General features: G+C 41.6%; 1 protein-coding gene across 1 annotated transcript in view; it reads right to left on the reverse strand.

Moving 5' to 3' along the window:
• The window catches only part of prpf8 (pre-mRNA processing factor 8), a 46,968-nt gene that overhangs the window by 15,356 nt on the left and 18,684 nt on the right, over window positions 1-12,928 (reverse strand). The window contains exons 20-31 of the mRNA XM_078224926.1: window positions 9,123-9,361; window positions 8,136-8,282; window positions 6,641-6,851; window positions 5,924-6,040; window positions 5,087-5,334; window positions 4,706-4,885; window positions 4,491-4,626; window positions 1,726-1,895; window positions 1,373-1,502; window positions 1,139-1,285; window positions 560-720; window positions 195-386 (exon numbers count right to left, since the gene is read on the reverse strand). Coding sequence (XP_078081052.1) covers window positions 195-386; window positions 560-720; window positions 1,139-1,285; window positions 1,373-1,502; window positions 1,726-1,895; window positions 4,491-4,626; window positions 4,706-4,885; window positions 5,087-5,334; window positions 5,924-6,040; window positions 6,641-6,851; window positions 8,136-8,282; window positions 9,123-9,361 — 2,078 coding nt within the window. The remainder of the gene's footprint in view (window positions 1-194; window positions 387-559; window positions 721-1,138; window positions 1,286-1,372; window positions 1,503-1,725; window positions 1,896-4,490; window positions 4,627-4,705; window positions 4,886-5,086; window positions 5,335-5,923; window positions 6,041-6,640; window positions 6,852-8,135; window positions 8,283-9,122; window positions 9,362-12,928) is intronic.

The raw sequence follows: 12,928 nt of genomic DNA on the forward strand, positions 1-12,928 counted from the left end.
TTTCCCACCTGGCTATGGGAACAGGCAAAATGGCATTAAGGCCAAAAATAGATCAGCCACCATCTTATTGAATGGTATAGCAGCTCAATGGGCCAAATTGGCTATTCCCTGCTCCTATTTCTTATGATCTTATGACCTGCTAGAATACATTATGAATTTAATAAGACTGGCTGCAGGCCTAGTAGAATACATACCTATGCAAGTTATAGGCCAGATCAATAGCAATCAACACACCAGTAGGCGAGGGGTAGATACTCATGTTATCTGTTGTGTAATCCAAGAACTTGGCTCTGGCATATCTTTCAATATCATGGGAATCATAGTCACCCCATCGCAACTGAATATCAATCCAGTATTTTTGGGTAGTCGTGCTATCCATCACATCTCTGAAAGAAACTAAATCTCTTTAGTATATATAGTTTGATCCAAAATAGAAACAAAAACAGCAGAAAATTTGGAGTTTTCATAAATTATGTTATCAAGATAAGCATAGTTCAAGTGTAGATTTTATCTTATAGCAGTAATTCCATATCTCATGAAAATGGTAGAACAGACATACTTTGAGTCAGCAAGTAGCGATGGTCTGGAAACATTCCACTTGTATGAAGCAAACAGCAGAATATCAGCACAGGAGGAGTTCATTTTGTAGGATTTTCTGGGGTGAATGGTCTCTTTCTGCACAGTCTCAATCTCCAAAGCATCCAACTCTTGATCAAAGACCTAAAGGCAAAATCTTTAGGATTTGAAATCTGTTCCACTGAAACAGCAATTCTGTAAAAGCTACGAACAAGGTAAGCTTTCCATGATTCTGAAGATACACCTTAGCCTGGAAGGAGACTAAGACCAGCTATACCATTAACATGTATGTTAAGCTCAAAAATAAGGTGTACAAAAAAATTGCAGTTATCTCTTTGGGCCTCTTTCATTTCCCCTGGATTCCACCTCCACCACCCCCATACACAGGTGCATGCATTGCATACACAGGTGCACGCCCACCCTTTAACTGTAAGCATCTTCTCATCCATTATTATTTTCTGCTTTTAAATCTAATTCCCCTGGTTTTAAGGTCCACCCCCATCCAATTTCAAACCAATAAAAGTGAACCAAACAAAACTGATGCAGTAGCCTAAACACTGACCTGGCACAAGTCCATAACGATGCTCTCGTGAATCTTCTGCCACAAATGGGCTCTGAAGATCTGGATTAAAGAAATCTTGAGTGTGGGAATTTTGCCGTGCATGAAAATTCCTGTTAGATCTAACTGCACCTGGAAACCTACATAAACCTGAGGAAGGAAAAATACTTTCAGCCCATTTTTGACAATGTATTTTACAAACAAAATGATTAATTCACAGTAGTCACACAAACTTACATTAGCTCTGTTGATGGTCGGTGACCACCAAAGAGTGAATCTTCTGTTGGGAATCTGGTTCAATCCAGACCGCTGGGCATTAGTCAGCTTCTTCCACTTCATGGATTCCTCGAAACCACTTGCCTTCTCCCTTCAAGCACAATATAGAATTTCAGAACATTTGTAAATCTCTTACTGGCACCCAAAAATCAGACATTTGATGAAAAATTTTAAATAGGGAATTGAAGCAAGTGTTCTCGCCTTGCATATTAAAAACTGAGCAAATCATAGATTACATTTACACACTCGATAGGACCTCCTTAATGTACATATTACATCTAAAATGAGATTTCTTTTGCTTATAAATCACATACCAGAACAGACCCTCCCAAGTTGGAAAGTAAGTTCCCTTGAAGAGCGTGTGTTCCAGAATGCCTTCAACACCACCCAGTGCTTGGATCATGTCTGTACGGTAGTTGTTCAAATTCCACAGCTTTCCATCATGTCTCTGATGGGTCCACCAGAATGGATTCTGCTTTAACACCTGGAAACAAAACACCGTAACTACAAATACTCTTCAACAATTAAAGACAGTTGGCTTTTTGCATTTTCCTCACCATTCATGCATTATCTGTTATCATTTGGCAATTTACATCAGCTGGCAATTTTAAGCTAATGTTTAACATAGCCATTTGAGATGTGCTGTTCTAAAAATTGCAGCAATGCCACTGGAAGCTGGTACCAAATAATCACAGCTACTTGGCTGATATCGGTACTACAACCTGTCTCTGTGCACCCAAGAAGTGGGGAGAAAGAAAAAGTGGAAATAAGAAGGTACAAATAAAACACCAAAATACTTATTCTACAACATTTAAACTTATCAACCCTCTCTCCCAAAATTTTGGAATCATTACTGGTCAATTCCAAACTTTTCTTGCACTTCTTCACCAAACTGCGTCCCCTTCCCACAACAAGCCCATCCCCAGCCTGGCATTAAGTCCCTATTGGGGTATAGTTTCACAGCTGCATATTTCCCTCTCATCTCCCATAAAAATGGATTATTCATTTGCAAGACTCAACAGTCAGTACTGGCAGACCATTGGGTTATGAGGGCAATACTGACTAATTTTATTCTCGTTTGACATGTACTAATACACACATACACTCTTCTGACAAGATTTCTGGTAGCAGAAAATTTGTGATTTTCTCCATTGCTTCCCACAGTCTGTCACTCTTCTAGCCGAGATCAGTTCACACAGGACAGACTAGAGATTAAGTTCAGGGATTTTACTCATCTGTTTAATCCAACTGCCTAATGGACAAATGCACCAACCACCAAAACTTTCAACTTCGTGAGCTCTGAACCATGGAATGATTTGACAGAGGAGTTCAATCCTGATATATGGAGTTCAATCCTGATATGGAGTTCAATCCTGATAAATGCGAAGTGATGCATTTTGGTGGGAATAATGTAGGGAGGAGCTACACGATAAATGGAAGAACCATAAAGGGTGTAGAGACGCAGAGGGACCTGGGTGTGCAAGTCCACAGATCTTTGAAGGTGACGTCACAGGTGGAGAAGGGGGTGAAGAAGGCATATGGCATGCTTGCCTTTATAGGACGGGGCATAGAGTATAAAAGTTGGGGTCTGATGTTGCAGATGTATAGAACGTTGGTTCGGCCGCATTTGGAATACTGCGTCCAGTTCTGGTCGCCACACTACCAGAAGGACGTGGAGGCTTTGGAGAGAGTACAGAGGAGGTTTACCAGGATGTTGCCTGGTATGGAGGGGCTTGGTTATGAGGAGAGATTGGGGAAACTGGGGTTGTTCTCCTTGGAAAGACGGAGGATGAGGGGAGACTTAATAGAGGTGTATAAAATTATGAAAGGCATAGATAGGGTGAACGGTGGGAAGCTTTTCCCCGGGTCGGTGGTGACGTTCACGAGGGGTCATAGGTTCAAGGTGAAGGGGGGGGGAGGTTTAACACAGATATCAGAAGGACATATTTTACACAGAGGGTCGTGGGGGCCTGGAATGTGTTGCCGGGCAAGGTGGTGGAGGTGGACACACTGGGAACGTTTAAGACTTATCTAGACAGCTATATGAACGGAGTGGGAATGGAGGGATACAAAAGAGTGGTCTAGTTTGGACCAGGGAGCGGCGCGGGCTAATTGTTCTTTGTTTCTCGTTTCAAGACTTCATTCTATGATCATCTTGCTGGTAAGAAGTTTAACAACACCAGGTTAAAGTCCAACAGGTTTATTTGGTAGCAAAAGCCACACCTGTGGCTTTTGCTACCAAATAAACCTGTTGGACTTTAACCTGGTGTTGTTAAACTTCTTACTGTGTTTACCCCAGTCCAACGCCGGCATCTCCACATCACATCTTGCTGGTGCCAGTACAGAGCGAGACTGCGGATAGTTGGGAACCTGTCTCGGGGGCAGGGAATTCAGATGGTGTTCGTAAAGCAGAAGTGGAAATGAATAGGGTTGGGAAGCATTTTCTGATCAGGGCCAGTGTGATCTCCTGGACTCGTTTCGATCGCCACAGGGGGTCGGAGAGGAATTTCCCAGATTTTTTTCCCCCCATATTGGCCCTGGGGTTTTCACTCTGGGTTTTCGCCTCTCCCTGGAGATCACATGGTCTGGAATGGGGGGGGGTGGGGGTGAGTTAATAGGTTGTGATGAACAAAGCATCGTAGCTGTGAGGGACAGCTCGGTGGATAGGATATTAGGATGTAGATAGGCTGGAAAATTGGGCGGGGATCCTGGATTCAATCCTGGACCGGGGAGCGGTGCGGGCTTGGAGGGCCGAAGGGCCTGTTCCTGTGCTGTATTGTTCTTTGTAGGACATGACAGAGAGATGATGTGTTTCCAAACTCAAATGTGCTATCAGAAAAATCTTTTAAGTGAAAGCCAAGTATTGCTCAACAACGAAGTAGGTGTTTTATTAAAGATTAATGTTGTACGTCTTCTGCACAGATGACCAACTTCAAAACAACACCAAAGGAAGACTGAGGGCTGGTCTGCAACTCAGCCATTGAGTTGGCAATCCAAAGAAATCACAAGAGCTAAAGAGGCAGCAGTGTGAGAGAAAGAATATCTGACAAAAATACATACATATTTTAAGAAGTCATACCTGATACTGTTTAAAATCAGTTCTAACTCTCCAGCCCTTATCATAAGCCAGTGTGTGTCTGTCCTTCTGAAACAGCGTGTTAATACGTGGAATACCTCTATCCCAGGAGTCTTCAAGATCTTCCAAAGTTAGACGCCTGAAATGATAAATAGTTTGTCAAACATACAAACTCGCAACGTCTCACTATAGTTGTTACAACAAATCTCAAAACTGACCTATTTTGTGCAATAGCTTCCTGTCGTTTCAGTGCATATTCTGCCCACACTCTCTGCGAATCAATGAACTCACTCTCCCAAGGCTGAATGTAACGGTAAAGATTAGGAATCAGTTGATCCTCTTCGTGACTCATGCCTGATCGGAAATGAGTGATGCCCACATCTGTCTGCTTGGACCACCTATAAAATGAAAACGATTTGTGTTTGAATTGTAACATAGCTTGGAAAAAGAAGCTTCCTCTGTCTAAAGTTACCAGCAACAGGTCAACTTTATCTTCTGAAACAAATTTATTCAACGTTGTGGCATTCTTCTATAGACTATTATGCAATTCATTGTGCCCATTTAATTTCATGAAAAGGAAATACGTTTTTAAACAGTACCTCAAGTCAGACTGTGGGATCAGAACGTGACCCATGGAGAGCATGCCAAGACCACCCAGCTCCTTAGGGGTGTAGAATACAACAGGAGGGAATCGACTTGGCATCTTGGAATTCAAACCAATCTTAATACGTGTCTGAATCTTGTTCTCACATTTCACCAACAGGTCCAATAACTCTTGAGTGTTAACAACTGCTTCACGGAAATAGGTCATCAGGCCAATCAGAGCAGTGTTCCATTTATTCACAATCTAGAAAAGCACAAAGATTATTCCACAGATTTTCTAATGACTCAAAAACCTTTTGTAATTAACCTTGAATTGCAACATCCAATTCGTCAGGTCCTAACACCTTTTCCGCTGCAGATAACGGGGGGTGATTCTCCCAGCCCGCTACGCTGCAAAAGCAGTGCAGTGGGCCAGGAGACTCAAGTGGAGGCCATTTATCAGCGCATGCTCAGTGGCCCGCTCAGCGCTATGCTCCGATGGGAATAGGCCCCTGATTTTTCACGTGATTCAGGCCAGCGCACTCTGCAGCGCACAGTGTGGGAGATTCATTTTGAAAATCGCACTGAAAAAAACAGCAGGATTTACTCCAGTTTTTATGTGAATTCGACACTTAGAATTTGTTTGGGAGAATCCCACCCAACATATTTGTCCCTCGCAACAGTTTCTCTAATGGGCCCAATTCCAACCATGTATAAAAAGATCCTTTCAGCTCTTTCAGGCACTAACTTTGAATCCACAATAAACACAAACAGATATTAAAAACATTTAACATTTAGTGTTATCATTTTAAATAAGAAATTAGTGTAAAGGTGTGTTTAATGCCAATAAGTACCTTAGTGAAAGTGGTGGAGCCAGATGCCATTAGAATCTGACGTACTCTGTTATGGAATCTTTGCATAGATTCATCATCCACTCGGAGGAAGCACTGAGCTGTACGTTCTTTGGTAACCTGTAACATAAATGAGAAAAAATAATTAATTTACACATTAACCCTTGGACACTCAGGACACAAATCCATTTCATAGCCGATAAGGTGCACTTTTGAATTGCGGTCACCCACAGTTTGTAGACAACAAAATTCCACAAACAGCAATGAATTTGTAATAGTTGATCAGTTTTCAATACTGCGGTTTGAAGGGTAAATGACAACCTGACCACTGGAAGAACTCCTCAGCTCTCCAGAGACAAAATTTCTGCACGTGAGCCAAAGGAATAATTTTTTTTTGAAATACAAATAGTATCTGAGCAAGTCAAACAAGGTGTGAAGGAAATTCTGGAATACAGAACGGGATATTACTTTTGTACTTTGCTATTTGTGTTTCTTTACATTGAATTTATATTGAATTATTGCAAAAATACAATGCACTTCAGTAATTAAATACCTTATTTTTGCAACTGCTTTCCTGCTAGCTGATGATTTCTAAAATATGTACTTGATAATCTTAAATTTCCTCCTTTTACGCTGAACCTATACTGACAATTTAATAATTCATTCCAATTAAGTAGTCATAATAAATTAATAGAACAATAAATATTACATTGTTTATACCTCATTTTGTAAGTTCCAGACTCCATCTTTGTGAGTGAACTCCTCATAGCTTGTACGACATTTGGGAAGAATGCGACACTCAAAGCCAGACATGTTAAATAGCAGGTTGGGATTGTCTTTGCTGTATACAGATACAAAACTGTTCTCCCACTGAATGGTGGTAACAGACCTAGGTAGCCGATTCTTGATGTCCCAAAACACTGCTCGACCACTACAAGAAAAGGTGTAACATCTGAGCAATTAAAACATACAAGCATTGAGCATGAATATACAATCTTTCAGCGACTGCACCAAACTCACTCGAATCAAATTGTGTTGACTGGTTTATAAGCATCCTGGTAGTTCATTTAAGATCTTGACTCCACGTAAACCTCTAATACTGTGATTCAAACAGATGTCAAATCTCACTTGATTTCTAAGCTTAGAAAATTGTTATTGCCCTTTCTGGCAGCTCCTGCAACAGCTGGTTCCAATAATCCGTGCTGCATTAACCTGCTTGCAGCAATGCTAACATTTTTAATGCATCACAAGAGAGCCATGCAGGTTAATAAAACTACTGAATGTTTGTTTCTAAATTAGAAATTACAAAACCCCCCATATTGTGGCTCCCCTTTGATCATAAAGTCTCCCAATTACAATCCTTTGTGCACAATGTTAACACTAATTAAACCAGTTTTCTAATAAATAGCAGAGAGACAGCAGTACATCCTGAAGCCTAATGTTTTATAGAGATTCGCTTCCTGATCTCAAAGCCAATAGGGACGTTGGATCAGATAAAGCATGGAATTTTCCACGAGAAAGGACTTGCATTTAGATAGCACCCTTCTTTTCCCCAAAATACCCCAAAGCACTTCATAATCAATTAACTGTATTGAAATGATTGCCTACAAAGGTTAATGTGGCAGCCACTTGCACACAGCAATGTCCCACAAACCGTAATTAAGATAATTAACTGATTTGCTTCTCGCAGTGTTGGTTGAAAGTTATTGGGAAAATTCCCCAACTCTTAAGAGTCACTGGATCTTTTCGTTAAGCTGATCAGGGCATAGGGTTTAAGCTCAACATATTTAAATTACCACAACTGGTCTATGCTATGCTAACTCCATGTTGGGCTGAAGTATCAGTTTACACACCCAAGCCTCACAGTGGGACATGAATTCACAACCTCATTACACAGGAGCCAAGCTGCCACTGAAAATAAATTGCTTGAATTAAAATATTAAATATCATGCCAAAATGAATTTCAGCTTACTCTCGCATTAATTCACACTATTATGCAACATAGACTTCTGAGAGCCACAGAGCCAAATCTAACAGTGAATAGAACTTTGGGGTACTAACCAAATGGAAGTGGGTAAGGAAAATAGAAACATTGCAGCATTTATTCACGTGGACTGTGTTTGAAAAATTACAAGTTGCATAAATCAGACACATCAATAAGCTAGCAAAGGTTTCCAATGATTAGCAATGATTATGTAACATTCTTGACACTTACAGGTTGACATCGTGCTTCATAAGCCTCATACGTGCATCTCTTGGCCAACACTTTTTGTTATTGTATCCTACAATGTTCTCATTGTTTGGATCGGGGTGTTCTGTAAGGTAGCGCTGAATCAGGTCTCTGGCTTCATCAGCTGTAAATCTGTACATAAAGATTTTATTACATGCATTTGAAGAGACCGGTACACTTATTAACTCAAACAGGCTAACTGGGTAAAGACTGCAGATCAGAACACCCTAACTTCAATTTCCAATTTGTATTGAACAGCAACAATGAGGCTCAAGGGCAGCTCTTGGGTTAACAGCTAACAGCTGTTAAATGAGCTCCTGATATTCAGTGAAAACAGGATTAGGCTCAGACCTTGAAAAATCCATTAACATGTACATGTTGAAACATGTACACGAAGAATGAGCATTTAGACACAATACTGCATGATGCACAGTATCCGTGGACAAGTAGCTCAACACCAGACAGCACCTTCAATGGAAAAGAGGGGATAACATTGGGGGCGGGCTCCCTTCCTCCTAATCCAAACATTACAGGACGGGTGCAGAGATGGGAGGGGAGTTACTCAGGGATGCGAGGCTTTGTACAATATTATCTGGATGTTAGAGATGGTTTTAATCCTTCCAACCTTTCCTGGGTAACTACTGATGTAACCCAGTCAGAATCCTCCAAAGTTTGTGATTGAAATTGCATTTTCCAATGGGTCCTAGGGGAAGTTTGCACTTCTGGACAATTGCCATACAAACCTTACACGGGAAGGTCCGAAGGGGATTCCCATTACATCTTTGGGGTGTTCCCCCCCCCATCCCAAACTAATATGACACTGGGGTGCTCGGACATTATGGCCCATGATTTTGGCTACTTCGATTACATTGTTCGATGGATGCAATTTTATAGAACAATTGTTACAAAAAAGTTACAACCCACTTAACATTATGTCTTATACTGACACTTGGTTAAGAAAATACTTCTTACCTGAAAAAAATGTGAATACGCTCAATATATCTGCAGAAAAGTCTGACAGGATGGGCTACTTCTGTGGCAACATCCTGGTAACTCAGAAAATCGTTTGGCATCTGTGGTGGGCCAGCCATTTCACTGGCTCTATGGAGACCCAATACAAGCAGATCCAGCACCAGCCCATAGTACTGGACAATGAAGGAGGCAAACTGGAGCCCTCGGATAATGCCATAGGAATTGGTGTGGTTCATGTCCTTTAGTATAAAGAAGAAAAAACGTCAGTTCTAAAAAGTAATGTTCCAGAACACTGAAGGAAGCTATAATCAAATAATAAATGCACTTGCACTGGCAATAACGCAATCTAATTCAGAAAGCATTTGATACAACAGTAAAAGTGAAAAGCCACCAAACTCTTGGAATACACCCAATTATGCACCTCAGTAAGCCTCAATTGCTACTGCAATTTCTATACAAGCTGCACTAATTGATTTGAAGTCCTGAAAGGCATCAGGACGAGATTACAAAACTACTTTAGCTACATTCAATATAGAAGGAAGCACATGGAATCCTGTGCTTTATAAATACAAGCAGAATACAAAAGCAAAGAAGTCATGACGAATATTTGTAATACATTGATTCAGCCTCATCTGGAAAATTCTGGACATTAAATTTCAGGAAGGATGTTAAGGCATCAAAGACGGCGCAGAAAATATTTGTGGGAATGATTCCAGGGATGGGGAACTCCAGTAACTCAGATAGGAGAAACTAGGATAGCTCTCCTTAGAGAAGTTTGAAAAGAGATTTGATGGAAGTATTCAAAGGCATGAGGAGTCTGGACAGAGCAGAGAGGAGAAATGGAGGAAGGGTTGAGATCAAGAGAATACTGATTTTAAATGGATGGCTAAAGCACCAAAGGCAATACAAGGGAAGACATTTTTACATAGCCAATGATTAGAATTTGGAATACACTGCCCTCGAGCATCCTGGAAGCAAATTCAGTTGTGGTTTTCAAAAGAAAACTGATCATTTTCTGAAAAGAAAACAATTTGCAGGGTTACGGGAAAATGATGGAAGAGAACTAGCTGAGTTGCTCTTGCAGAGAATGGCGAAGGCACAATGGGCTGAATGGCATTCTTTTGTGCTGTAGCCAATCTGCGATAACATGACAACCATCTTGATAAGTTGAAACCAACATTACTGCTTTTATAGCCATCAAGTTTAAGAAACCGCTTGCTCAAATTGGATCCCTTTAAGAGAAACACACCTTCTGGCAGGGGAAAATTCAAAAGGCACAGAATTGTGCAGAAAATATCTCAACTTGCAATGACTGAACCCCTCCACAGAATGCTGAGAGACTTCTTACTCTTCGCTTCTCAACAAGCACGGGTCCATTTAACCTCACGTGCATCCATGTTTTGTAATTCACCTCCACCCCAGGTATGATGGGTCAATTCTACAGAGCACGTGATTCTGCCATCAGCAGAATTTCCAGTACCGAGGGACTACTAAGGGACATCAATGCAAGGGTGCGCAACAACCACGCACCTTTGCCAATGTGCATCAAGCATCAAGAAATCAGCAAGATGAACGAAAAGGTTGCTGGAGTTATGCTGTTGCCATAGACTCTGAGGTTAACTATTTCCAAACCAAACAATGCCTTGTGTGCCCTGGAGACATCCAAAATCATGCTGTCACTAGCTAGATTACAGCATCACCAGACTCACTTGTAGTTATCACAATGCTGACTGCGGCACTGATTATTCGCTGGTGAGCAGCAAAATCAGGCTCCAGTCAAGGGAGCTATTGTACTTTAAGAAAGGTCATCCTCTGATCAGTACTTGCCACACTACTGACCCAGAGAGGACCCAGGAGTTCCTCAATCAGGCTATATATTGGATAACAATGCCAAAGGTCAGAGTAATGTGTCAAGTGGGAACATCTGCATTCACTGTGTACAGGAAAAGTGATCAGAGAAATGCTAATCGATTTGTGGTTTATTGGACTGAAATGAGTCAGTTACTGCAAGCATGGGGAAAGCCCTCATGAATTATAACCAAGTATCCAACAAACAAAATCTAGATGCCCTCAGACCTGCCAGAATCAAGTCTCAGCAGAATGCTTGGCACTGCACCAATCAATATTGGTCAAAACTCTGCAACAGCATACAATATGTTGCTGAATCTGGGGTTGTGAGAGATGTATGAAGGTAAAGTATATCAAGAAAACAACAGGCCCAGCAGCAACCAAAGCAACTCCCTTCAAGACAAAGTCAAGGGTGAACCTAGCAAGCAGATGGAAAGGTGGGTAGATCACCACCTCAACAGAGAATATCGCCATTGAAGAAGCTCTCAGCACCATTCCAGATTTTCCTATCATAGAGGAGCTGGACAACAAGTCTACCATAGTGGAGCTCCACAAGGCCATGGACAGTCTTGCTAAAGATAAAGCCCCAGGAAATGAGGGCATTCAAGCTGAAATCTGAAAGCTTCTGAGGAAAATAGGCTGTCCACCTGGACTCCAGGCATTATTTCTTCTTTGTGAGAACATGCATAGCTCCATCAGTTACAATGGAGCAACATCAGACGCTTTCAAGAGCAGCATCAAGCTGCCCTGCATCAATTTTTCTTGGATTTTTTTCCATGTTGCTACTGTACGCTTTCAGTGACTCAAATGAGGGTGCCTACCTGCACACTAGAGCTGACAGCAAACTGTTCAACTTGGCAAGATAACAACACACCAAGGCCAAAGTGCGTAATTTCTTAGCCCATGAGTTGCTGTTTGCTAATGCTTTCCATGCTGAAGTTCACTTGTAGCAGCTTACAGATCGGTTCCCCTGGCCTGCAAGGAGTTTGAACTGACAATCAAGGCCAAAGTTATGGGCCAGGATGTAGAGACTCCACCTTCCGTCAACAATCTGACTCAGGTCACCGACAGCTTTACACACCTTGGATCAACAATTAATAGCAACCTGTCCCTTGATACCAAAATCAGCACCAGGATTGCTAAGGCAGGAGCTGTCATGTCCAAGTTGAGAGACTGAGTGCGAACCAACAGCAAACTAAGCAAAAATACAAAGCTCCACGCACGCCAGGCTTGTAATTTCAACATCCTCCTTTACAGTAACCAAGCATAGACAGCTTATGCAAGCCAAGAGAAGCAGCAGAATAACTTCTACTGTCCAATGCAAAACATTGGGCATCGCCTGACAGGACGGCGTACTAAATATGGAAGTACATTAGCGTGTCGGGACCCTCAGAACGTTTGCTCTCAAGTCAGAGGTGACTCAATGATTGGGTCATCCCCAAAGACATGCCTTATGGCAAGTTTGCTATCGGCACAAAGTCAACAGGTCACTCATATCTGTGATACAAGGACGTATGTAAGTGAGACCATGATGTTGACCTGGGTCAGAGTCTATGCATGGGAAGACCTTGTTACCCAGCGCCTGGAGACAAGCAATCAGGAAGGGTGTGGAAAAAGCAGGGGAAGGCAGTGATGTAATGAAAATGTCACTCACCAAGTAATTCAAAGGTCCAAGCTAATTACCAAAAGAGAAAATGCTGGAAAATTTCAGCAGATCTCTCGAAGGAGAGAAAAGAGCTGATCGAGTCCAGATGATCCTGACGAAACGTCAGCTCTTTTCTCTCCTTACAGATGCTGCCAGACCTGCTGAGATTTTCCAGTGCTTTCTCTTTTGGATTCAGATTCTAGCATCCGCAGTAATTTGCTTTTGTCCAAGCTAATTACTCTAGGGACACAGGTTCAAAGCCCACCACAACAGCTTTTGGAAATTAAATTCAACTAATAAAAACGTGGAATTA

Source organism: Mustelus asterias, chromosome 12 (genome assembly GCF_964213995.1).
Source record: "Mustelus asterias chromosome 12, sMusAst1.hap1.1, whole genome shotgun sequence".
Classification (NCBI taxonomy): domain Eukaryota; kingdom Metazoa; phylum Chordata; class Chondrichthyes; order Carcharhiniformes; family Triakidae; genus Mustelus; species Mustelus asterias.